This window comes from Xyrauchen texanus, chromosome 19 (genome assembly GCF_025860055.1).
Source record: "Xyrauchen texanus isolate HMW12.3.18 chromosome 19, RBS_HiC_50CHRs, whole genome shotgun sequence".
Lineage (NCBI taxonomy): Eukaryota > Metazoa > Chordata > Actinopteri > Cypriniformes > Catostomidae > Xyrauchen > Xyrauchen texanus.
The window spans coordinates 32402341-32424010 of NC_068294.1; the positions used below are offsets into that span (position 1 = coordinate 32402341).

At 42.6% G+C, this 21670-nt stretch overlaps 1 protein-coding gene across 1 annotated transcript; it reads right to left on the reverse strand.

Moving 5' to 3' along the window:
* Window positions 1-9906: 9906 nt before the first annotated feature.
* Window positions 9907-21145, reverse strand: LOC127660038 (START domain-containing protein 10-like). Its single transcript, XM_052150091.1, has 6 exons — window positions 20742-21145; window positions 16070-16217; window positions 14094-14197; window positions 13561-13678; window positions 11315-11367; window positions 9907-10950 (listed from the first exon to the last, which is right to left on the reverse strand). The coding sequence occupies exons 1-6, from the start codon at window positions 20886-20888 to the stop codon at window positions 10729-10731; spliced, it is 792 nt and encodes a 263-aa protein (XP_052006051.1). The 5' UTR covers window positions 20889-21145; the 3' UTR covers window positions 9907-10728.
* Between the last annotated feature and the right edge of the window lie 525 nt (window positions 21146-21670).

A 21670-nucleotide genomic window follows, 5' to 3' on the forward strand; every position in this document is an offset into this window, starting at 1 on the left:
GGAATTAACACAATCACGGACTACAAGCGGAATAAAGTCTCCGCCATGAACACCGCTGCATCTCTCCCGGACCGAACTTAATACATTTTATGCTCGTTTTGAGGACAGTAACACCGCCCTCGCGGAGAGTGCACTCGCGACTGACGCTACAGAGGTTGATTCACTCTCCGTCTCTGTTGTGGATGTAACCCGATCATTCCGACGGGTGAACATCCGTAAAGCCGCGGGTCCAGACGGCATTCGGGCCGCGTCATCAGAGCGTCGCGCGAATCAACTGGCTGGTGTTTTTACGGACATTTTCAATCTGTCCCTCTCCCTGTCTGTAGTCCCCACATGCTTCAAAACATCAACCATTGTGCCTGTACCGAAGCAAGCTATAATCACATGCTTAAATGACTGGCGTCCTGTTGCTCTGACCCCCATCATCAGCAAATGCTTCGAGAGGTTAATCAGAGATCACATCTGCTCTGTTCTGCCCCCTCTTTGGACCCATTGCAGTTTGCCTACCGCAACAACCGCTCCACTGATGATGCCATTGCATCTACAATACACACTGCTCTCTCCCACCTGGAAAAAAGGAACACATATGTGAGAATGCTGTTTGTAGACTACAGCTCAGCATTCAACACCATAGTGCCCTCCAAGCTTGATGAGAAACTCCGGGCTCTGGGCTTAAACAGCTCGCTGTGCAGCTGGATCCTGGATTTCCTGTCAGGCAGACGTCAGGTGGTTAGAATGGGCAGCAACACCTCCTCATCACTGACCCTCAACACTGGAGCCCTGCAGGGCTGTGTTCTCAGCCCACTCCTGTATTCCCTGTACACACATGACTGTGTGGCAACACATAGCTCCAATGCCATCATTAAGTTTGCTGACGATACGACGGTGGTAGGTCTGATCACTGACAATGATGAAAGAGCCTACAGAGAGGAGGTGCACACTCTGACACGCTGGTGTCAGGAGCACAACCTCTCCTCAACGTCAGTAAAACCAAGGAGCTTGTTGTGGACTTCAGGAAGAAAGACGGAGAACACAGCCCCATCACCATCAATGGAGCACCGGTGGAGAGAGTCAGCAGCTTCAAGTTCCTCGGTGTCCACATTACTGAGGAACTCACATGGTCCGTCCACACTGAGGCCGTTGTGAAGAAGGCTCACCAGCGCCTCTTCTTCCTGAGACGGCTGAGGAAGTTTGGAATGAACCACCACATCCTCACACGGTTCTACACCAGCACTGTAGAGAGCATCCTGACTGGCTGCATCACCGCCTGGTACGGCAATAGCACCGCAGCACAACTGCAAAGCCCTGCAAAGGGTGGTGCGAACTGCCAGGAACATCATCGGAGGTGAGCTTCCTCCCTCCAGGACATATACACCAGGCGGTGTGTGAAAAAAGCTCGGAGGATCATCAGAGACTCCAGTCACCCAAGTCATGGGCTGTTCTCACTGCTACCATCAGGCAGGCGGTATCGCAGCATCAGGACCCGCACCAGCCGACTACATGATAGCTTTTTCCCCAAGCAATCAGACTGTTGAACTCTTGATCTATCAGGATCAATAATTAGCACTGCACTTTATTCAGCTATAATCTCACACTGGACTGTCAACATATTCTCCTCAATACAACTGCTATATATATATATATACACATATATATTTCATATACTCCCACTTATTGTATTGTATTGTATATTCTGTTCTATATTCTGCATTGTATATAATTATTGTGTTGTGTAAGTATGTGTACATCTGATTTGTAAATTGTTTTGTGTAAGTATGTGTACATTTGATATGTAAATTGTTTTGTGTAAGTATGTTGTTTATTGTAATTGGTATATGTCTCGTCACTGTCATGACTGCTATGTTGCTCGGAACTGCACACAAGAATTTCACCTACTGTTGCACTTGTGTACATGGTAGTGTGACAATAAAGTGATTTGATTTGATTTGATTTGATTTGACTTGGTTGAGATGCGTGAAGCTGACAAGACTCGCTTCCTCAATGCCCCTGTCTCCCAGTTCGGCCTCTTCGGCGACACCGTTGAGGACTTTGCCCAGCAGTTCTCCCTGGTGAAGAAGCAGACGGAGGCCATATCGCACATCATGCCGCGCCGCAAGCTTGCCGCCACGGCCCAGGCCCCACCTGCTCGCCAAGGGCGTCCTCCCGCGGCCAGAAGACCTTCTGCTCCGCCCCAACCTGGGCCCAGCTCTCAGCCCCGGCGTCGAGCAAACCGCAGGAAGCGTACGCCCCCTGCCTCACGGACCCCTTCGAGGACCCGGAAGGCTCCCAAGCGTCCCTGAGACAGCGGACCCAGAGGACAAGAAGTTAGCTCCGGAGGTGGTAAGACCACTCCATCCCCCGGAGGAGGGCCAGGAGGAGAATCTTTTGTTTTTTCATTTGCCGCACCCCCTGACGGGGGCTGCGGTACCCAAATTCTCAATAAAAGAGCTATTTCCTTTAGCTCTGGGTCACATGGCCCGCAAATGCCATTCTCACGGCACTGTGCTTTCAGGCCTCAACAGTCTCGGCGCCCAGGATCCCGCCCTCAGCCCCACGACTGTTCCCCGGCCGGCCGGTTCAGACGAGTCCAGAGGACGCCAGCATCAGACCTCCTCCTCAGTCACGAACCCGCCCCCTGCCGGGAGCGCGGAACAAGGTAAGTGCTTTGAGTTTATTCTCAGCACCAGAGCCTCGGGACGCCACAGCGCCTCCCGACGCCGCATTACCTGTTCCACACCGCTGCGAAGCCCCGCCGGGTACGTCCAAAATACTCGTCCCCTTGGTGCCCCTAGCACGGAGCTTAGAGGCATGGCTTTCACTGCCCAGCTCGTCACGGTGGCTGCACCGGACCATCCGACTCGGTTACGCAATTCAGTTTGCCAGGTCTCCGCCCCCCTTCGTGGGCGTTCGTTCCTCCGCAGTGCATGGCGAACATGCCCACTCCCTGCGTGAGGAAATCGCCTCCCTTCTAATCAAGGACGTGATAGAGCCTGTCCCTCCGACCGAAACGAAGAAGGGTTTCTACAGCCCTTACTTCGTTGTACCCAAGAAAGGCGGCGGCATACGACCGATCTTGGACCTGCGAGTTTTCAATCAGACCTTGTCCAAATTCCCGTTCAAAATGCTTACCCAGAAACAAATTTTATCTGGCGTCCGGCATCTAGATTGGTTCGCAGCGGTAGACCTGAAGGACGCGTACTTCCACGTCTCAATTCGCCCTCAACATCGACCCTTTCTACGGTTTGCGTTCGACGGCCAGGCGTATCAGTACAAGGTCCTCCCCTTCGGCCTGTCTCTGTCCCCTTGCGTCTTCACGAAGGTCGCAGAGGTGGCTCTTGCCCCGCTACGAGGAGCGGGCATACGCATACTCAATTACCTCGCCGATTGCCTCATTTTGGCCTCCTCGCAGGAATTACTATGCGCACACAGAGACCAGGTGCTCGAGCACCTCGGCCGTTTAGGGTTTCAGGTCAACTGGGAAAAGAGCAAGCTCACCCCGGTCCAGAGCATCTCTTTTCTCGGTTTGGAGTTAGACTCAGTCTCAATGACAGCACGTCTCTCCAACGAGCGTGCTCAGTCAGTGCTGGATTGCCTCGCTTCTTTCGAACCAGGCACCGTGGTCCCTTTGAAACGTTTCCAACGGCTCCTGGGGCATATGGCATCCTCGCGGCGGCCGCCACTGGGGTTGATGCATATGAGACCACTTCAGCATTGGCTCCAGACTCAAGTCCCGAGACGAGCATGGCGCCACGGCACGCACGGCATGGAAGTTACCCCTGCCTGCCGCCAAACCTTCAAACCCTGGACAGACCTCTGCTTTCTACGGGCAGGAGTACCCTTGCAGCAGGTGTCCCGTCGCGTTCTGGTTACAACCGACGCCTCCAAATTGGGTTGGGGCGCCGTGTGCAACGGGCGCGCAGCCACAGGCCGGTGGAACCGAGGCCCGCTGCGCTGGCACATCAACTGCCTAGAGCTGCTGGCCGTTTTTCTTGCCCTGAAGAAATTTCTTCCGTTGATTCGTGGCAAGCACGTCCTAGTCAGGACAGAAAGCACCACAGTGGTGGCCTACATAAACCGCCATGGCGGAGTATACTCCCTCCACATGTCACAGCTCGCCCGTCGTCTCCTCCTTTGGAGTCAGCAGCGACTGGAGTCACTGCGCGCCACTCACATCCCCGGCAACCTCAATGTGATAGCGGACGCGCTGTCAAGACAAAACTTGCCCGGCGGAGAGTGGAGGCTCCACCCCCAATCAGTCCAGCTGATTTGGGACAGGTTCGGCAAGGCCCAGGTAGACCTGTTTGCCTCCCAGGAAACCTCCCACTGTCCGCTCTGGTATGCCCTCACAGAGGCTCCCCTTGGAACAGATGCTCTGGCGCACAGCTGGCCCGCGGGGCTGCGCAAGTACGCTTTTCCCCCAGTGAGCCTTCTTGCACAGGTGCTATGCAAGGTCAGGGAGGACAAGGAGCAAGTCACTCTGGTGGCCCCCTACTGGCCCAACCGGACGTGGTTTTCAGATCTCACGCTCCTCATGACAGCCCCTCCCTGGCTGAATTCCCTGAGGAAGGACCTTCTTTCTCAGGGGCGGGGCACGCTCTGGCATCCGCATCCAGACCTCTGGAATCTCCACGTCTGGTCCCTGGGCCGGGACGCAGAGGATCTAGCCGGCCTACCTTCGGCCGTCATAGACACTATTAACCAAGCCAGAGCCCCTTCAACCAGGCATCTTTACGCCCTGAAGTGGCGTCTGTTCATGAGACTGGTGTTCTTCCCGAGCCGAAGACCGCAGAAGTGCGCAGTTAGGTCAGTGCTCGTGTTTCTTCAGGAGAGGCTGGAGAGGAGGCTGTCCCCTCCACCCTCAAGGTGTATGTTGCCACTATCGCGGCCCACCACGACACGGTAGACGGCAAGTCTCTTGGTAAGCACGACTTAATCGTCAGGTTCCTAAAAGGTGCCCGGAGGATGACTCCCTCCTGGCCTAACCTGTTTCCCTCCTGGGATCTCTCGGTCGTCCTTATAGGACTCCGGAGACCCCCCTTCGAGCCGCTTGACTCAGTTGGACTCAGGGCCCTCTCCCTCAAGACCGCCCTGCTGATTGCGCTCGCTTCCATCAAGAGGGTCGGGGACCTGCATGCGTTCTCTGTTAGCGACGCTTGCCTGGAGTTCAGTCCGGCGGACACTTTCGTGATCCTAAGACCGCGACCAGGCTACGTGCACAAGGTTCCTACCACACCCTTCAGGGATCAGGTGGTGAACCTGCAAGCGCTGCCCCGGGAGGAGGCAGACCCAGCCCTTTCACTGCTGTGTCCAGTACGTGCCTTACGTATTTATCTGGACTCGTGGGCACTGGCTAGGGGCACTGCCCTAGCAGACATTTGTAGAGCAGCGGGCTGAGCAACACCTAACACTTTTGCGAGATTCTACAATCTCTGAGTTGAGTCAGTATCGTCCCGTGTTCTCTCAGGTACTGAGCCCGTAGAACTCGGTGGCACGTCCACGATCTGACCGGGTGAATCGCTTGCACCCAGCCCTTCCCCTAACCAGGGAAACAGTGCGCCTTCATTCCCAGGAGATCCCAGGTTTGGGACACTGGTTGACTCCTCCCTAGCCCTCGTGGGTCGCAGTTCTCTTGGAGGAACTTCGCCGACCCAAACCACTGTGGGTACCGCAAGCTACCCTGTACTGGTATAGTTGCCCCACAGGTAAGGCCTCCTGTTCGGACTCCCCCTGTGTGTAAAACCACGGTTCTGTCCCCTCACAAGTTGACTCCGTGTTTCCCTTAGGCAGTTACAGCTGCCTCGGTTGCCGTGCTGTATGCTTCCCCCCTCTGCGAGGCTGGATCTACCACCGCACTACTTTTCCGCATAAGACCTAAGTATAGGCCATGCGATGTATTTGCCACTCAAAATTTGCCTCCCCTCCCGGGTAGGTGTGGCCTCCGCAGGGTCTTCTCCGCCCTAATAAGGGCTAAGACCCCCTTCCCTCAATGCGTGTAAGGGCCCGGCCGTAGTTGCTCTATGCGAGAAACATAGAGAGAAAGAGGCCCAGCCAGGCTGGCCCGTTCCCATGTTGGCGGCCATCACCTTGTTCCCCCTCCAGGGTAAAGATAAGGAATCCTGATGGCTTAAATGGGGCATTGGGGAAGAGTGCGTGCAGCCTGATACAGTTGGTCGTTCTGCACGTAGGAATACCTGCTCGCTCCTGTATCAGCAGATCACGTACACGGCTCAGCGCATGGCTCTTTTTAAGTGGACCCCTAGTGTCGCTTTTCTGACACAACGTGGAGAGAGCCACAGAAGGGGAACGTCTAGGTTACGTATGTAACCTCCGTTCCCCGATGGAGGGAACGAGACGTTGTGTCTCCCCTGCCACGTCGCTGAGCCGAGCCCCTGTTGTGGCCGGACCATTTCCGGCTCCTCAGAAAAATCCTGAATGAACTCCCGTATTTGCGCCGCTTAAATACCCGTATGTCCGGGGGCGGGACATGCAAATACTGGTTGCCAACTCTCATTGGCCTTTTTTCATAGTTCAGAGGTGAATATCGGCGCTCAATAGAGACCCCTAGTGTCGCTTCTCTGACACAATGTCTCGTTCCCTCCATCGGGGAACGGAGGTTACATACGTAACCTAGACGTTTCTGTGTTCAACAAGTGTATAAACTGTTTTATTCTCATGTGTGTGTGAACCCTATTATGAACCACGCAGCTGATTGCTGTGCTCATTATAATTTGAATACACATTTAAATGATGGAATGTATGTCCAGTGCCCATCTGACTAATATATTGTTAAAATAAAATATTTTGTACTTTGGTATCCATGTCTCTTGCCCTTTTGTTTTGAAACAACGAACCTGTGTCGAACCTCAATTTGTCCTATCAGTCCATTTTGCTCTGCCCTCCACTCTGCTACATTAGGAATAGTTAGCCACGGAAGGCCTGCTCTCTTTACTTGAACTGCATGCCAGTGGACAGAGCCATGGATGCAATGACACATGTTGTGGGATGTGTAAACATGAATGAGCAATGTGTCATGAAGTTACGAACAGACAGATTTCAAAACAAGACGTTTCAGTAGGGTGGCAACAATAAATGCTCTTTTTAGACTGGGGAGGACGTTTTGAGTTCTGAAATGTACAATGTTTTTTTATAGTACAGTTACCTCTTTTATGTTTAAATATTACTGAAAATGTTAGTCTCCATTTCATGACCCCTTAAAAGGTAATTTTATATATATATATATATATATATATATTTTTTTTTTTTTTTTTTTTTTATGGAATTGTGTACAGAAAATGCTCCTTCTCCCGGAAAGATATCACTGAAATAAGTGTCCTGAGTTGTCAGTTGATGGTGCTATTTTGCTACTTTTGTTTTTGACAACCGTGGAAATGTACTAATATTGCTCTTCTGCTTCATGTCAGTCTTAATGATATCTTTGTGTGCCCACGTTTTGGAAAGAGGGGGCGTGGCTAATTCTATGGCTCAGTCTCTTGGTAGTTAGAACAACTACAATCATTTCAGCACCTTTTAAGAGTTCCATTCATTCAAAAATGCTGTTGATTAAAGGTGTTATTTTTATTTAATTTTTTTGGGAAATGTATGCAGAAAATGTTCCTTTTCCATAAAAATATTACTGAAATCAATGTCCTGAGATCCTAACGGTCTCTGTCACAGCACTAGACTGTGTAAACGGCAAAGAAAAATGTGACTGCAGGACCCAGACACATTCTTTGATCAGCCAATCAGAAGACTTTGAAGTGCTTTCTGTCTGTCAATCATTTTGTACATTCTTATAGTGTAGTATGTAGCCTTGGTATTTTGATGTATTTCCTACTGAAACTTGAGATGGGTGTGGGATATCGTCCCATTTAAAAAAATAGCCAATAGGCTTTAGTTTACAGCCACACACATACACATTTTAACCATACTGCTTATGTCAGAACTGTTTACCGGGAAAACTTGAGAAGTGATCTCAATTCCGGCCAGCTTTTCCAAAGACTTGAGAATCTAACAATGACCTAACTGACAACATTAATTTACAAACAGCCCATAAATGCACACAGCACATCATGGTCTTTGCTTACTTCGAGGCTGGAGCCGCTGTGCAAGTCCAGTGCAGAATAATGAGAAACAAGCACTTAAAAGATAATATATCCAAGTTTTGAATCACAGTACACTAGGCATAAAGAATAAAGAACACTTGCTTGAGCTGTACATCTCAAGAAACCGCCGGCTGCACACAAAATAGGCTATAAATAAACTCCCTGTGCCCTATTCCCTTTGAAGAAAATTACCCTCCACTGTGAGAGTTTCAGATGGCTGAAAGGTGATAACAGTCAGTCACAAGTGACTTTTTAAGTGATTCTTATAGAAAAATCTGTTTGAAACAACACAACAGCATGGATTGAGCTCCCTTCGAAGTGCCCTGCAAAGGCATGATCAACACAAGTTAGAACACAGCCAGACACTGAAGAGTTGTTGGGGTAGGGTGCTTTCTATTTCTAGAAAGCATTTGATTGGACAAGGTTTTTCAACCTTTAGTGATGTTGTGGATGTTCCTGAGTCTTTTTAGCCAGAGGAGAGAGACTGTAGATTTGAAATGCTTATATCTTCTGAACACAAATTTTGTCAATGTTTAGAAGTACACTACTACATTTATGACCATAAGCTGATAGGTATAGACTAAAAGCAGCAAAATTTTAAATTTGACTTCACAGGGTCTTTAAAATGCACACTGTCATTCTATATGTGGGTCATTCTCCAAAAATGTGTTAATATAATTATAGTGTGAAAAAAATCAGGGATGTACTGGTATTACGCTGTGTTAAGTTGTTATGACAACAAAGTTGCTTTGGATGCAGCCTAACTTTACACAGATAAGATTTGTAAGTGATTTTATTACACTAAAATTGGAAAAACAGTGGAACCTTATTGTTAAGTGTGACTTACCCCATTCACTTCCATTGTAACTGCCTTACTGTAAACATCATTTTTGCTCGTATTAAATAAGCAAGGGCCAATATGACATTTGTTTTTCTTTTTTGTGGTAATCAACATAATGCCATAAAGCTTGCCGATTGAGCTTTACTTGTGTTGAAGCTGGAATTCCTCTCACTAAGACTGCACTAGTTAATCTAAAACATAATTAACATAAACCTAACATAATACAAACTATTAGCGAATGCATTTAAACATTTTAAAATCATTTTATTTGATCTTCAATAAAGAATTAAGAGATAAACCATGGGCTTTCATGTAAACATACTCATATTTGGCAGAACACTTACTGACTGCATCTACAGGCAGCTCTTAAATCTCAACTATAATTAAATAATATGAAATATCTTCTTCTTTTTTTTTTCAATTCTTTCAAAATGAAGCTGATGTGAAGAAAGGCTTGATCTGTGCAGCAATTGTAACAGGACTTTGTTGTGAGAGAATGCCGGAGGGTTCACTTGAAGTTTCCTTTTCTCCCCTACAGCCCAATCTGACTGATGTAGGCAGGAATTGCTTCAGATGGGAAGCAGGAAGTGTCTGAGACAATAGAGGTTTTGAGGAGTGGTCCCCGCCTGTACGTTTATGGATGAAGAAAAAGGATACAGTCATGAATAAACTTTCCTCATTGCCAAAAGCAAGAGGAAAGCATTTCTACTCAAACACAAAGCAAATCCCTCAATGCTGAAATGTATAAAAGATAATGGCTGATCTAGACTTTATAATAAAAAAAAAAAAACTAAATAGAATTTTCACACAAATGTCAAATGAAATTTCTGATATCTTTGGAATGTTTTGGAAAGTAAGGCATACATTCAAAGAAACAATTAAACAAAAATAGTTATAAAAATTGAAGACCAAACTTTTTATTTAGAGACAAGGAAAAAAATCAAAAACACACACTCACACAAAGATCCAAGCGTATTAAACAGAACTGTGAGGTCTTTTAACACACACACACAGAGAGAGAGAGAGAGAGAGATCTTTCTCTCAGTATAGGAAAAAAGGTGGAAATCTTATCTGCAAAACTCCACATAGAACAATTTCACCTCAGAAGCTGGGCTGAAATATTAAGGTGTTATTAGTTACAGTATATACAGAGCCATAACCACTATAGACATTGAGGGGGGCCAATATTTAGATTATTGGTTGATCACTATGTCGTTTTCAATGACCGATACATTTTTACCTTTGGTCGTCCCCAATCATGAATATTTTGTTACATCCTTGGTAATATAACAATTTGACAGACAGAGTTATGCTTCAAATGTGTTGATGCAAAGTCATTAAATAAACATGATATGCATTAAAGCAATATTTTTGCATGAAACCTTATTTCAAACAATTTCAGAAAGAGATTTTCCAGAAATGTAATACAGAATAATGCCATGTTCAAGAGACAAAAAATATTTATTGATACTGTTGTTATGCTGAATGATTATATCATACACCATAAAACATAACATCTTAATTGTTCAGCATATAATATGAATATGTCCAAAACATTCAGACTCTGCCTCAATGTATGGACATAGAGTAGTCTTGAAATGCCAAAATCTCTGCAAAACAATATTATGTTATTTTGTTCAATTCAAGAAAGCAATGTAACATGTATAGAATGGAAGTAACTGAGTCGTCCTCAACAGAGGATGTTACACACTCACTTTCACATCCACACACATACTCTGCTCTAACAGATGTAGAACAGCACATAGAGAGTCACTGTGAGGGATCTTAAGTCTCATCATCATCCCCACTGTGGTGCTGGGCCTTCTCCTCACTCACACTGCTCTCATCGATGTTATCCAGTGAATCTGCTCTCTGCATCGTCAGGTCGGCCACACTGATGCTGGGCAGTGTGTTCTGCTCTGGGTACCTCCAAGGCTTCAGATTTGGGTCGTGTTTCCGTTTCCACTCTGGGTATTTTAGGCAGGCTTTGTAAATCTTTTTCATGGCCTGTGGATAAAAAAAGTACAAATCTGTATAATTTTTTTATGTAGTCACCTGTTTACCATAACGTCATATCATGCACATTTTAGTCTGCATGATGTACAGGTTTGTAACCACCAGGTGGCAGCAGAGGAACATTCAGCATTTTACAGCATTTACAGCAGTTAGAAGGTTTCAAGGACTCTTGAGTTCTCACATCAGTAACTTGCAAAGCTAACTGGCCAACTATACTATTATTTGTCCACAATAATGATTGAGTTCTAAGAATCTCAGAAGGCTGAAAAGTAATTCTTGTTTTTATATATTAGTAAATTATTTACAAGTTTCACATAAAAGGAAAATAAGATCTTTCAATGCACTTGATTGTTACCTTTGGCGCCACTAACTGCGAGACTCTATTCACAACCCACTTAGGTAAAGACCCTAAAGAGAAATTAAGAGAAAGCTTTAAAACCACATATATTTGCTCAGAAAATGTATTGATTTCATCATCTCAACACAACAAATATCACAATTAAGGCATGAATATACATGCCTTAAAGGAATGTTCCAGGTTCAATACAAGTTAAGCTCAATCAACAGCAACTGTGGCATAATATTGATTACCACATCATTTTATTTTATTTTTTTCTTTGAAAAAACCCCAAACATCTGGGTTACAGTGAGGCACTTACAATGGAAGTGAATGGGAGAACATATACAAAAGCATAGCCAAAAGACATAAACAATATGCATGTTAACATGATTTTAGTGTGATAAAATCACTTACTAACCTTTTCTGTGAAAAGTTATAAACAATTTTACAACTTCATTGCCATGATGATGTAATGTCAACAAACCCTAAAATGACTGTAAACATTTACAGCTTTACAGCTCAAATAATATATTTTTTTAACAGAAGCTTATTTGTACATGTTTGTAAGTGCTTTTATAAAATTCACATTTCTGCCTTTAAACCCTCTAAAAATAGTCTCTATTCACTTCCATTGTAAGTGCCTCACTGTAACTTCGTTTTTTGCTTTTTTTAAAGAAAAGGAGGGATGATTTGAAATACATATTTATGGTAATCAACATTATGCCACAAATGCTGTCGATTGAGGTTAACATATATTGAACCCAGAATATTCCTTTAATGTCTCATTCCAGTTTTCAACATGTTCATCCCTGTATTTAAAGTGATTGTTCACCCAAAAATAAATAACAAATCTGTCATCATTTATTCACCCTCATGTTATTCTAAACCCGTATGACTTTCTTTCCTCTATGGAAGATCAAAAGTGATGTTAGGCAGAATGTTCATTCTGAGTCACCATTCACTTTCATTGAATGGAAAAAAGATGCAGTGAAAGTTAATGGGGACTGATGTATCTGTCCCTCCCATTCTGCCTAACATCTCTTTGTGTGTTCCACAATGAGGTTGACTAAATTTTGAAAATATTTTCATATTGGATGAACTATACAATAACTGTTGCACACCATATCCAAAGATGGCCCACAATGATGCAAGACTTGTGAAGTGATGACACATTTGGGATGTATTGTGGATTTTTAACCCCGTCTTTTTTGGTATAAGCTGTAATTTTATCTCACTGGAAAAGTCTACTGTACAAGTGCAATAAACTGAACCAGAGAGTCTGTCCCACAGGTCACAGACAGCTGGTGTATCACAGCAACGGAAGACATTAATAATCAAATCCATTGCTCCAAGCATCACGGAAAAGATGACTACAGCATATTCATAAAATATGTCTTAAGCAGGAGTTTCAAAAGGCTTCCAACTTCCAGGCTCCCCATGCCTCTCAGCACAGGTGTGCAGAAAAGGAATGAGAGGGACAGGACCTCAAGACATAACAGCTAAATTGTAAAATGCACTTTCAATCTAAACATGCATTTTTTCATGGTAAGGTTGCACCCCTCTGTTCCAGACTTGGAAATGATGTGGTGTTCTTGTATATACGGCAATTGCTCTACAGGTCTTTAAACAATGTTGTGTAAACACTTACAGCATGTTTCTGCTAAACAAACATTCTAGTGTATTTTTCAACCAGAAGGAGGGCAAGCACATGTGAATTCTATGACATCAGAATACTAATATTTAAGTGAAAAATGTATTATATATTGAACTTTCTGTAACCCTGAATCAGTGTTTCTCAACTGGTTTAGCTTCAGGGCCAAGATTTTATATTAGACATCAAGTCGTGACCCAACACAGTGCCAAAATAGTTACTGAATCTGTATTTAATGTAGAATCTGTCATAATGTATTTAGCCTTGTGATGTTTTTATTCATGGTTTTCAAGGATGAGGGCAAGGATATCATGCAACCTGTCCATGTTGACCTCTGCCTTATTTGGCTAGCTTCTACCAAGTAACAAATTATATTGATGCAAAATACTGTCGAGTTTGATTGACATGGTTTTCTCCTGCTTTTTAAAAGTTGATGAGCCTATATATTTTGCTGTCCTAACTATGACCTGTTCTCTGGAAAGTTGCGTTATATTATTTGCATTTTCCCTGCCATCTGTAAATCAGAATAGACCTTTAACCTATTTTCTAGTTGCAAAGTTGAAAACCACTGATCTAAATGACATTAGCAATGGAAATAAGAAATGTTCACCTCGTGGGTCCACTTGTGTTAAGTAATAAAGGGTACAGCAATTTGCTCCATTGGATTGGATCAAGTATCCGGTGAGTAATGACACAGCTCTGACATAATCCTTCTTTGGTGGGTATTTCTGAAACATATCAACACTGAGAATTAAGTTTCCTAGGAATTAATGTTTTAGTTCGTCAGAACGCATAAAACGTAAACTGTAAAATGACATTAACAGACTTTCTCCAAGTAGCTGACACCTCTGCCGTAAATCTGTTTCTTTAAACTTATTTAAGTGTGACAAATGTTTCCATGGAGAAAATGAAGACAAAAAGCTGTTTATGCTGGACATGTATATATACAGCATGGGGATTCAACCACCCGACTGCTTACCTGATACCTCTGTCAGACTTTTGCCACTGCTCTGGCATCTTCTTTCAAGTGACTAAAGACCTGGAAAGCTGACCTACATACCAGCTGACACACTGCACAAGACTATATTAATGGTTAAGCAGAGCACCTACAGACCTAAAAGTCCAGACCAAACACAGACATACCGGGTGTTTGACAGAGTAGTTGATTATCAGATAGTCATTCCCAAGAGGAAGCCATGACCGCATAGTGACAAAATCTCTGTTCTTCAATGGACTTGGACATTTCCCTGTAAATAAAAAAGATTTAGAGTGCTGTTAACCATGAAAGGCACCAATGACTTATGTTATGTTTTCAACCATTTTATACTAGTTACCCATAATAATATGCATTATGTACCATCACAAATATTCTTAAAAATGTTGCAAAGCCTTATACGTCTTATATGTTCTTTGCTATTACATCATGTTTCTTAAAGGGATAGTTCACCCATAAATTAAAATTATGTCATTATTTACTCACCCTCATGTTGATCCATGACTTTCTTTCTTCCTTGGAACACAAAAGCAGATTTAAGGTAGTTTGTTAGATCTAGTCACCATTCTCTTTAAATGCATCTTCCAGGCTGTCACTCTAACTAGCACCTCCTTTTGTGTTCCACAGAAGAAAGAAAGTCATGGAGGTTTGGAACACATGAAGGTGAGTAAATGAAAATGACTATCCCTTTGATATGTTCTCTAATCACTCATGATTTTTTGCAAGTGATTTATTCTTCTGTCTTTTTAACCCTTAAACGCATATCTAGGGTCTTTAGAGACCAGGGTCTCATTTCAAACCCTGTACCTCATCCATTTTTTAGAGCTGTGCCCACACCTATATAGTACTTCTTAATATTTCTCTTATAAATCGTGTAACACAAAAAAAAATAAAAAGAAGAAATGCCAAAATTGCAACAATTGTTTTTATATAGTGGTTTAAGTGCCAAAAGTGTATAGGGGCATTAGAGACCCGAGGTATGTAAGAGTGTCTGTTTTTTTTTTGTTGCACTTTCATAAATTATATTTTTAATGACTATTTCATATCTATATAAGTTTACTATCAGAGGATTTCTATTTCTTTGTTAATTACAAGAATGTTTTTTTACTATTTTTATACAAATAAATATTGTATCACGTTGATTTTCTGTGCAACAATGGTGAACTATCTGTTTCACATATGAGTGTATACATAAATACTATACATGCTATTTCTTACTCAAGGCGGCACTGTTGTTTCAGTGATTGACTTGATTTACAATTGACATTTCTATTTGATGAAGAAACAACATGGAAGTAAACTATAGCAAGTACAACACATGAACAGTATGATATGACTATTGTCATTTGGGTGTACTTTTGAAATGATGAAGGTTGTGCATCTATTTAGACTCAATAAGAGCCTGATAAAATAATTATGTGTAGCTTATGTGTATCTTATCTGTAGATTTCGTGTTATGTATAGCTCAATATGTGTTTGACAGCCAGTTGCATCTCAGAAAATTTCAGTAATGAATTATGTTCTAGATTTGTCCTGATTAGATATACATGACAAATAAAACATAAAAATATATTTTATTTATTTTATTATTTCCAAAATGTCTTGAAAATATTTAGAAAATTTGACACTATCTGGGCATTTTGTAGATCTATATATATATATATATATATATATATATATATATATATATATATATATATATATATATATATATATATATATATATAGTGTGTGTGTGTGTGTGTGTGTGTGTGTATGTACTGTACGTGCCAGGTCTCTAAAAACCTGAATATGTAAGAGTGTTTGGTTAAATTTCCATGCATTCAAGGGTTAAATGGCTCTGTTCCATGTCTCTTTATAAATGATAGCTAATATCCATAAACAGTAAAACACAGAGCACGTATGAGAGTCATTAGACCATAAATCAGCCCAGCTGATTTTCATTCATGCAGTTAAACTGCAGATATTGTCCTCTATCATCAAATGTACTGCAACCGCCAACAGCAAACCTCCTCTTTATAGTATAGCCAAAAGTGGGCTTTAGAAAAAGAGTGTATTGGTGTGCTGTTCCAGGGACACAGTGGAAATAAGTTCAGTAAAGAAAGAGGGACAAATTGTGACTCACAAGAATAATATCCTACATCTGCATTAACTGTCAGCCTTCCAATATCAAAAGTGTCAATCATGTTGGAGTCCCATTTTTTCCGGTAACTTGTGTCATGCAAGACATCGTAGAGTGTCTCTGCTGTCACATCCTTGCAAACGACTCTCATCTAAGAGAAAACAAAAACAGACCAAATGTTATTCTAGCCTTAAGAGCTTTTTCATCACACTATAATAGTTTTTTTTTCCCCCATAGTGATGAATCTCCTGTACTTTCCCCCTGGTGTTGTGATAAAGTACTGATGACAGAATTGAAATGAAGCCTGTCACTGGACAGATGAAAAATGAAACCATTTCACTTTGCTAAAAAAAGCCATCTCCCATTTACACACAGATCCATTCTAATCTTTAAAAGCCCTGCCTTTTGCATGACTCAGTTATGTCAAGTTACACTGAGTTTAAAGTTTACACTGCAAACAGTGAATGTAAAAGGAGTCTCGGTCCAGTTCTAAATACAGTTGATCTTTCAATTTAAACATGTCTGTCTACATTTGTATTCCAAGCTCACATGTAGCACGTGTTGAGTGAAACCTGTGTTTTTTTCCACTTATACTGTTGCTACCTTATCCTTTAACTCTACCTGGGTAAGGTTGGAGGGTCAGGTAAGCACGAATACATCAAATGCAATGTGATCAGATATTGTATGGCTCCACGACACACGTAACCGTGTAACCCAATCAACTCTACCAGGCATCATTTAATAATTTATTCACAACCCCAGCCTGATCAGTCCCTCCTTAGTTCCATTTGGTTCTTTGGAACAAGTTTAAATTTGTCTCTATGAATGGAATGTCGTCAAAGCCAACAAAACTCAATTATTCATGAAAAGAATGCATCAGTGCCCCAGAGAGCTGCATGAATTATTAAGGATGGTCTGCCATCTTCTTTAATTTTTGTTGCAGTAAAAAGGGGCTAAATAATTTCCCCGTATCTGCCAGAAAAATTGCTGAAATGGCCCTCATCCTTGAGACCTCACTCTGGGACAACTTTTGGCCATTGTCAGAGAGGTCAACTGAAGTGCTCTTTCAAAAAATAAGAAGAAGATAAAAAGGCCAAACTCAAATGCAAGCCAGCAGGAGGGGCTCGGGTTTCCTCATCTGAGCTTGCTGTTACCACGGTTTTCCACTTTTAATTTTTCAGCACATCACATGGGTGCAGTCTGTCCCTGAGAGACCAGTCTTTCATCTCAGAGACTGTGGCTCGTGAGGCAGTCAGGCTTGGCCGGCTTCACTGTACGTTGAGTTTTCCCAGGGCAAATGGCCCATAACCATATCCCTGTTTGTTTCTGTAGGATTTTCTCTAAAAGAGTCAGGAGACTTTGAGGAAAAGCTTCTGTTCAGAAGCTTGTAAGACACAGTTTACACCCAGTCCAGCTACAGTAGATCAACAATCTCTGCTTTTTTTATGTACCGTCCATCCTTAGTTTGCACCAGGTCCAGAGTGCAACCTTGTCTTATGCAAATGTGGGTGGCTCTTATGCAAATTAAAGGATGCTGGTAATGTTATTTTATTCTAAAGAATTTGTCCTAGTGGTACACTGCTACACCGGATGGACAACATGTGACCTGCTCAACAAGCTATTTGTATCTATAATCCTTGATTAATGTGCAAAAGTTTGTACACAATCTCTCGTTCACACAGATTTGATAGAAAATGGATGTGATTTGCATTTGTATGGCGTTATTTCCCTATCAAATGTCGAGAGCGCATTATTGTAGCGCGAAAGTACATTAATGTTATGCGCGAGCGCGAATCCCTCTGCTCGCGCGCGGAATATAATGCGCCGAGCGCGAATCCCTCTGCTCGCGCGCGGGAACTGGGCGCGCGCTCTCAGATACACGCTGCTCTTGAAAGAATTTTCTCTGCGCTCGCTCAGAGAATATGCCTGCACTTAAAACGTGTTCATTGCAATCGCGAATCTCTCCTCTTCGCTTAAAGTAAGCGTGTTTGTGCTTAGACTGTGTCCCGTGCGTTCGCGCATGCCCAAGTACTCTTCTCTTCGATTTCTTTCTCTTTGCTCTTGGCATAAACGCTGTCAAAACGGCAACAACCAATCAGAAAAGGCTTCAACGACTGACCAATGAAAACGCGACATCGTACATGGAATCTTATTGGTTGATATTGAACCGCACATGTTCATGTGTTCAATCAAGACGATTCAATTCAATCAAGACGAGCCGAGATGGATCCGCAGAATCGACGATCTCAGGTAAACAGTTTTATTTGTTTTGATGTTAAATTTGTCAAATGTATCTTAGAAATGTCTGGGAAGAGGGCGATTGGATTATTTTACATATAAATGACCTAGACTGTCAACCACATTCATACTGCAGGCGCTATGCCCATTGTAGTGAGATTTTTGAGCCAAATAGATTTGAAAGCCGATTCCAAAAGGCAAAAATAATATTTTACGCCTGATAATTAACATTTAAAGCCCTGTTTTAAGATCGTTTCTGATGAAATAGAACGGTTAAGATTGAAAGATTGGTTAGGGTTAGACCACTAGGAGGCTCTTCTGGCCCATATATATCTGCGTCTCATATTGACGCGTTGGTTTTATGACGCCTTGGTCCAAATTTTAATCTTAACCGTTCTATTTCATCAGAAACGATCTTAAAACAGGGCTTTAAGTGTAAAATACCGAACTTGTCCTTTAATCAAAATGCCTCTGATTGGCCAAACTGCATTAATTAAGCTCAACAGAAAGTGGGTGATTGATTAACGTAACACTCAACGCTGCAATCCGCGATAAAGAAAATCTATTGCAGATGACACTTTTCATTTCACATCACTTCATTCGTGACAGCCATAATAGATATAGGACTAGCATAATTTTACGGGGCATGTTGCCACCTTATCTCCCCCAAGTCTTTTTTCAGATTTTAATTTAGCAGTTGATCTCGCTACGTACTTAATGTTTAATCACTGGTGTGATTGCACGAGACAATGTGTTAATTATCAGACGTAAAATATTATTTTTGCCTTTTGGAATCGGCTTTCAAATCTATTTGGCTCAAAAATCTCACTACAATGGGCATAGCGCCTGTAGTATGAATGTGGTTGACAGTCTAGGTCATTTATATGTAAAATAATCCAATCGCCCTCTTCCCAGACATTTCTAAGATACATTTGACATATTTAACATCAAAACAAATAAAACTGTTTACCTGAGATCGTCGATTCTGCGGATCCATCTCGGCTCGTCTTGATTGAATTGAATCGTCTTGATTGAACACATGAACATGTGCGGTTCAATATCAACCAATAAGATTCCATGTACGATGTCGCGTTTTCATTGGTCAGTCGTTGAAGCCTTTTCTGATTGGTTGTTGCCGTTTTGACAGCGTTTATGCCAAGAGCAAAGAGAAAGAAATCGAAGAGACGAGTACTTGGGCATGCGCGAACGCACGGGACACAGTCTAAGCACAAACACGCTTACTTTAAGCGAAGAGGAGAGATTCGCGATTGCAATGAACACGTTTTAAGTGCAGGCATATTCTCTGAGCGAGCGCAGAGAAAATTCTTTCAAGAGCAGCGTGTATCTGAGAGCGCGCGCCCAGTTCCCGCGCGCGAGCAGAGGGATTCGCGCTCGGCGCATTATATTCCGCGCGCGAGCAGAGGGATTCGCGCTCGCGCATAACATTAATGTACTTTCGCGCTACAATAATGCGCTCTCGACATTTGACAGGGAAATAACGCCATACATTTGCAGTAATAAGTCCAAATGCAAATAATTACCTTGAACCAGGCATAGTATAGGCTGTATTGGTACAGTATACCAGTATTGGTATATTTGATATATGAGAGCATTTTGTTTACTTCCCTACTGAAAATACCAAACAAACAGCTAAAACCAGAATATGCTAATTGGCTGGTCTTAAAGGAATATTCTGTGTTTAATACAAGTTAACTCAATCAACAACATTTTTTACTTCCCCTCCTTTTCTTTAAAAAAAGCCAAAAAAAACTGAGGTTACAGTGAGGCACTTACAGTGGAATTGAATGGGGCCAAACAGTAAATGTTAAAATACTCACTATTTCTAAACAATAGCCACAAGACAAAAAAATATGCATGTTAACATGATTTTAGTGTGATAAAATTGCTTACTAACCTTTTCTGCATAAAGTTAAAACCAATTCAACAGTCACAAATATAGTCGGCGACCAACTTTGATACTGTATATTTTCGGTAGCACACAGGTGAATTTGTATGGCTATTGCCAATACATAGAATTGTGTTTTGATTCTTTCTTTACTACTAGCAATGCTGAGAAAAAAAGAGGCTTCTGGCTGACTGGTCTTGTTTAGCTGGTCACCCAGTCTGTTCAGCTAAAAAGGTGCCAAAAAACACTAAAACCAGCCAACTGGCCAGCCTGACCACATTGGGTGACCAGCTAAACAAGACCAGTCAACCAGAAGCCTCTTTTTTTCTCAGCATTGCTAGTAGTAAAGAAAGAATCAAAACACAATTCTATGTATTGACAATAGCCATACAATTCACTGATGATCTGTGCTATCGAAAAAATACAGTACCTAAGTTGGTTGTGGACTATATTTGTGACGCTAAACCCATCGCGTTGAAGCAAAGAGTTTAAACTAACTAGTTTACTTGTTCTCTTAATCGGTGCACTTGCCTTGAGTTTCTGTACAGTTTTGCTCTCCTCATCACGACACCACACAGTCACTCCTCCTTTACTATAACGGGCGACCCAGCCATCCTGACTTTCACATTGATCTCGGAAAGATAAGAAATCGGTGTCGTCCGGTATTTGGACTGGCATCTTGCCTCCTGGTGCTGTGGATAAAACTGGTCGGCAGGAGTGTAAAGCTGGACGCTCCCTTACATAGGTCACGATCCACTCGTTTTTGATGCTGTTGTTGTTGATTTCTCCTTTGGTTTGGAATACTGACAAGTTCAAAAGACTCTTTCTAGTGTAGTTCTTTACTTACAGTAACTGGAAAGAAAATGTGAATTCTGCCTAAAGGTATCTAATGTAACATGTAGCAGGTGTGTTTCAGCAGCATCCCCCTCTTTTCAGTCCTGTATCACTCCTGCGAGAGGGTATTATATAAGTAAGGCATCATGTTACTTTTAGGTGGAGCAGTCTACAGGGGCTCATTTAGTCAGAATGACTGATGATCCATGGATTGGGTGTCATGTTTGACCATTAAAAGGATTTATTTTCCATGACTGTTTTGTTTAACCTGTGCAGGTGTGTAGCCGAATCCAGCGTCTACTGTTTTGTGGCAAGACTCTGGTCTTATGGGCTGTCACACCGAACACTTATTTGTGCCCGTCCACACTGTTTTTCAATTGTTTTCATATGGCGTCTCGCTGTTTTTCAGAGTCTTGCGAATTTGTGCTGCATACCGTGTCAAATTAAATAGGATTTGGGTTCCATTCACACTTTTTCAATAGAGCGCAACAATCTTGTACTGGAAGAAAAAATCACATTATTTGTTTTTCATAGACTAATTGATTTTCAAAACCTTTAAAGACAGACCAACCGTGAGCTCTGCGGTTGTTCATCAATAGTATGTGCTTTAATTGAATCCATCAGTA

What these genes read in the sequence shown, in the direction of transcription:
- LOC127660038 (XM_052150091.1), bottom strand. Translation starts at nt 20,888, where the DNA reads ATGCCAGTCCAAATACCGGACGACACCGATTTCTTATCTTTCCGAGAT. An exon ending in AGATGTAGGATATTATTCTT is followed by an intron (nt 14,198 to 16,069) that starts GTGAGTCACAAT and finishes TTTTATTTACAG; the next exon opens with GGAAATGTCCAAGTCCATTG. An exon ending in AACACAAGTGGACCCACGAG is followed by an intron (nt 11,368 to 13,560) that starts GTGAACATTTCT and finishes ATTTCTCTTTAG; the next exon opens with GGTCTTTACCTAAGTGGGTT.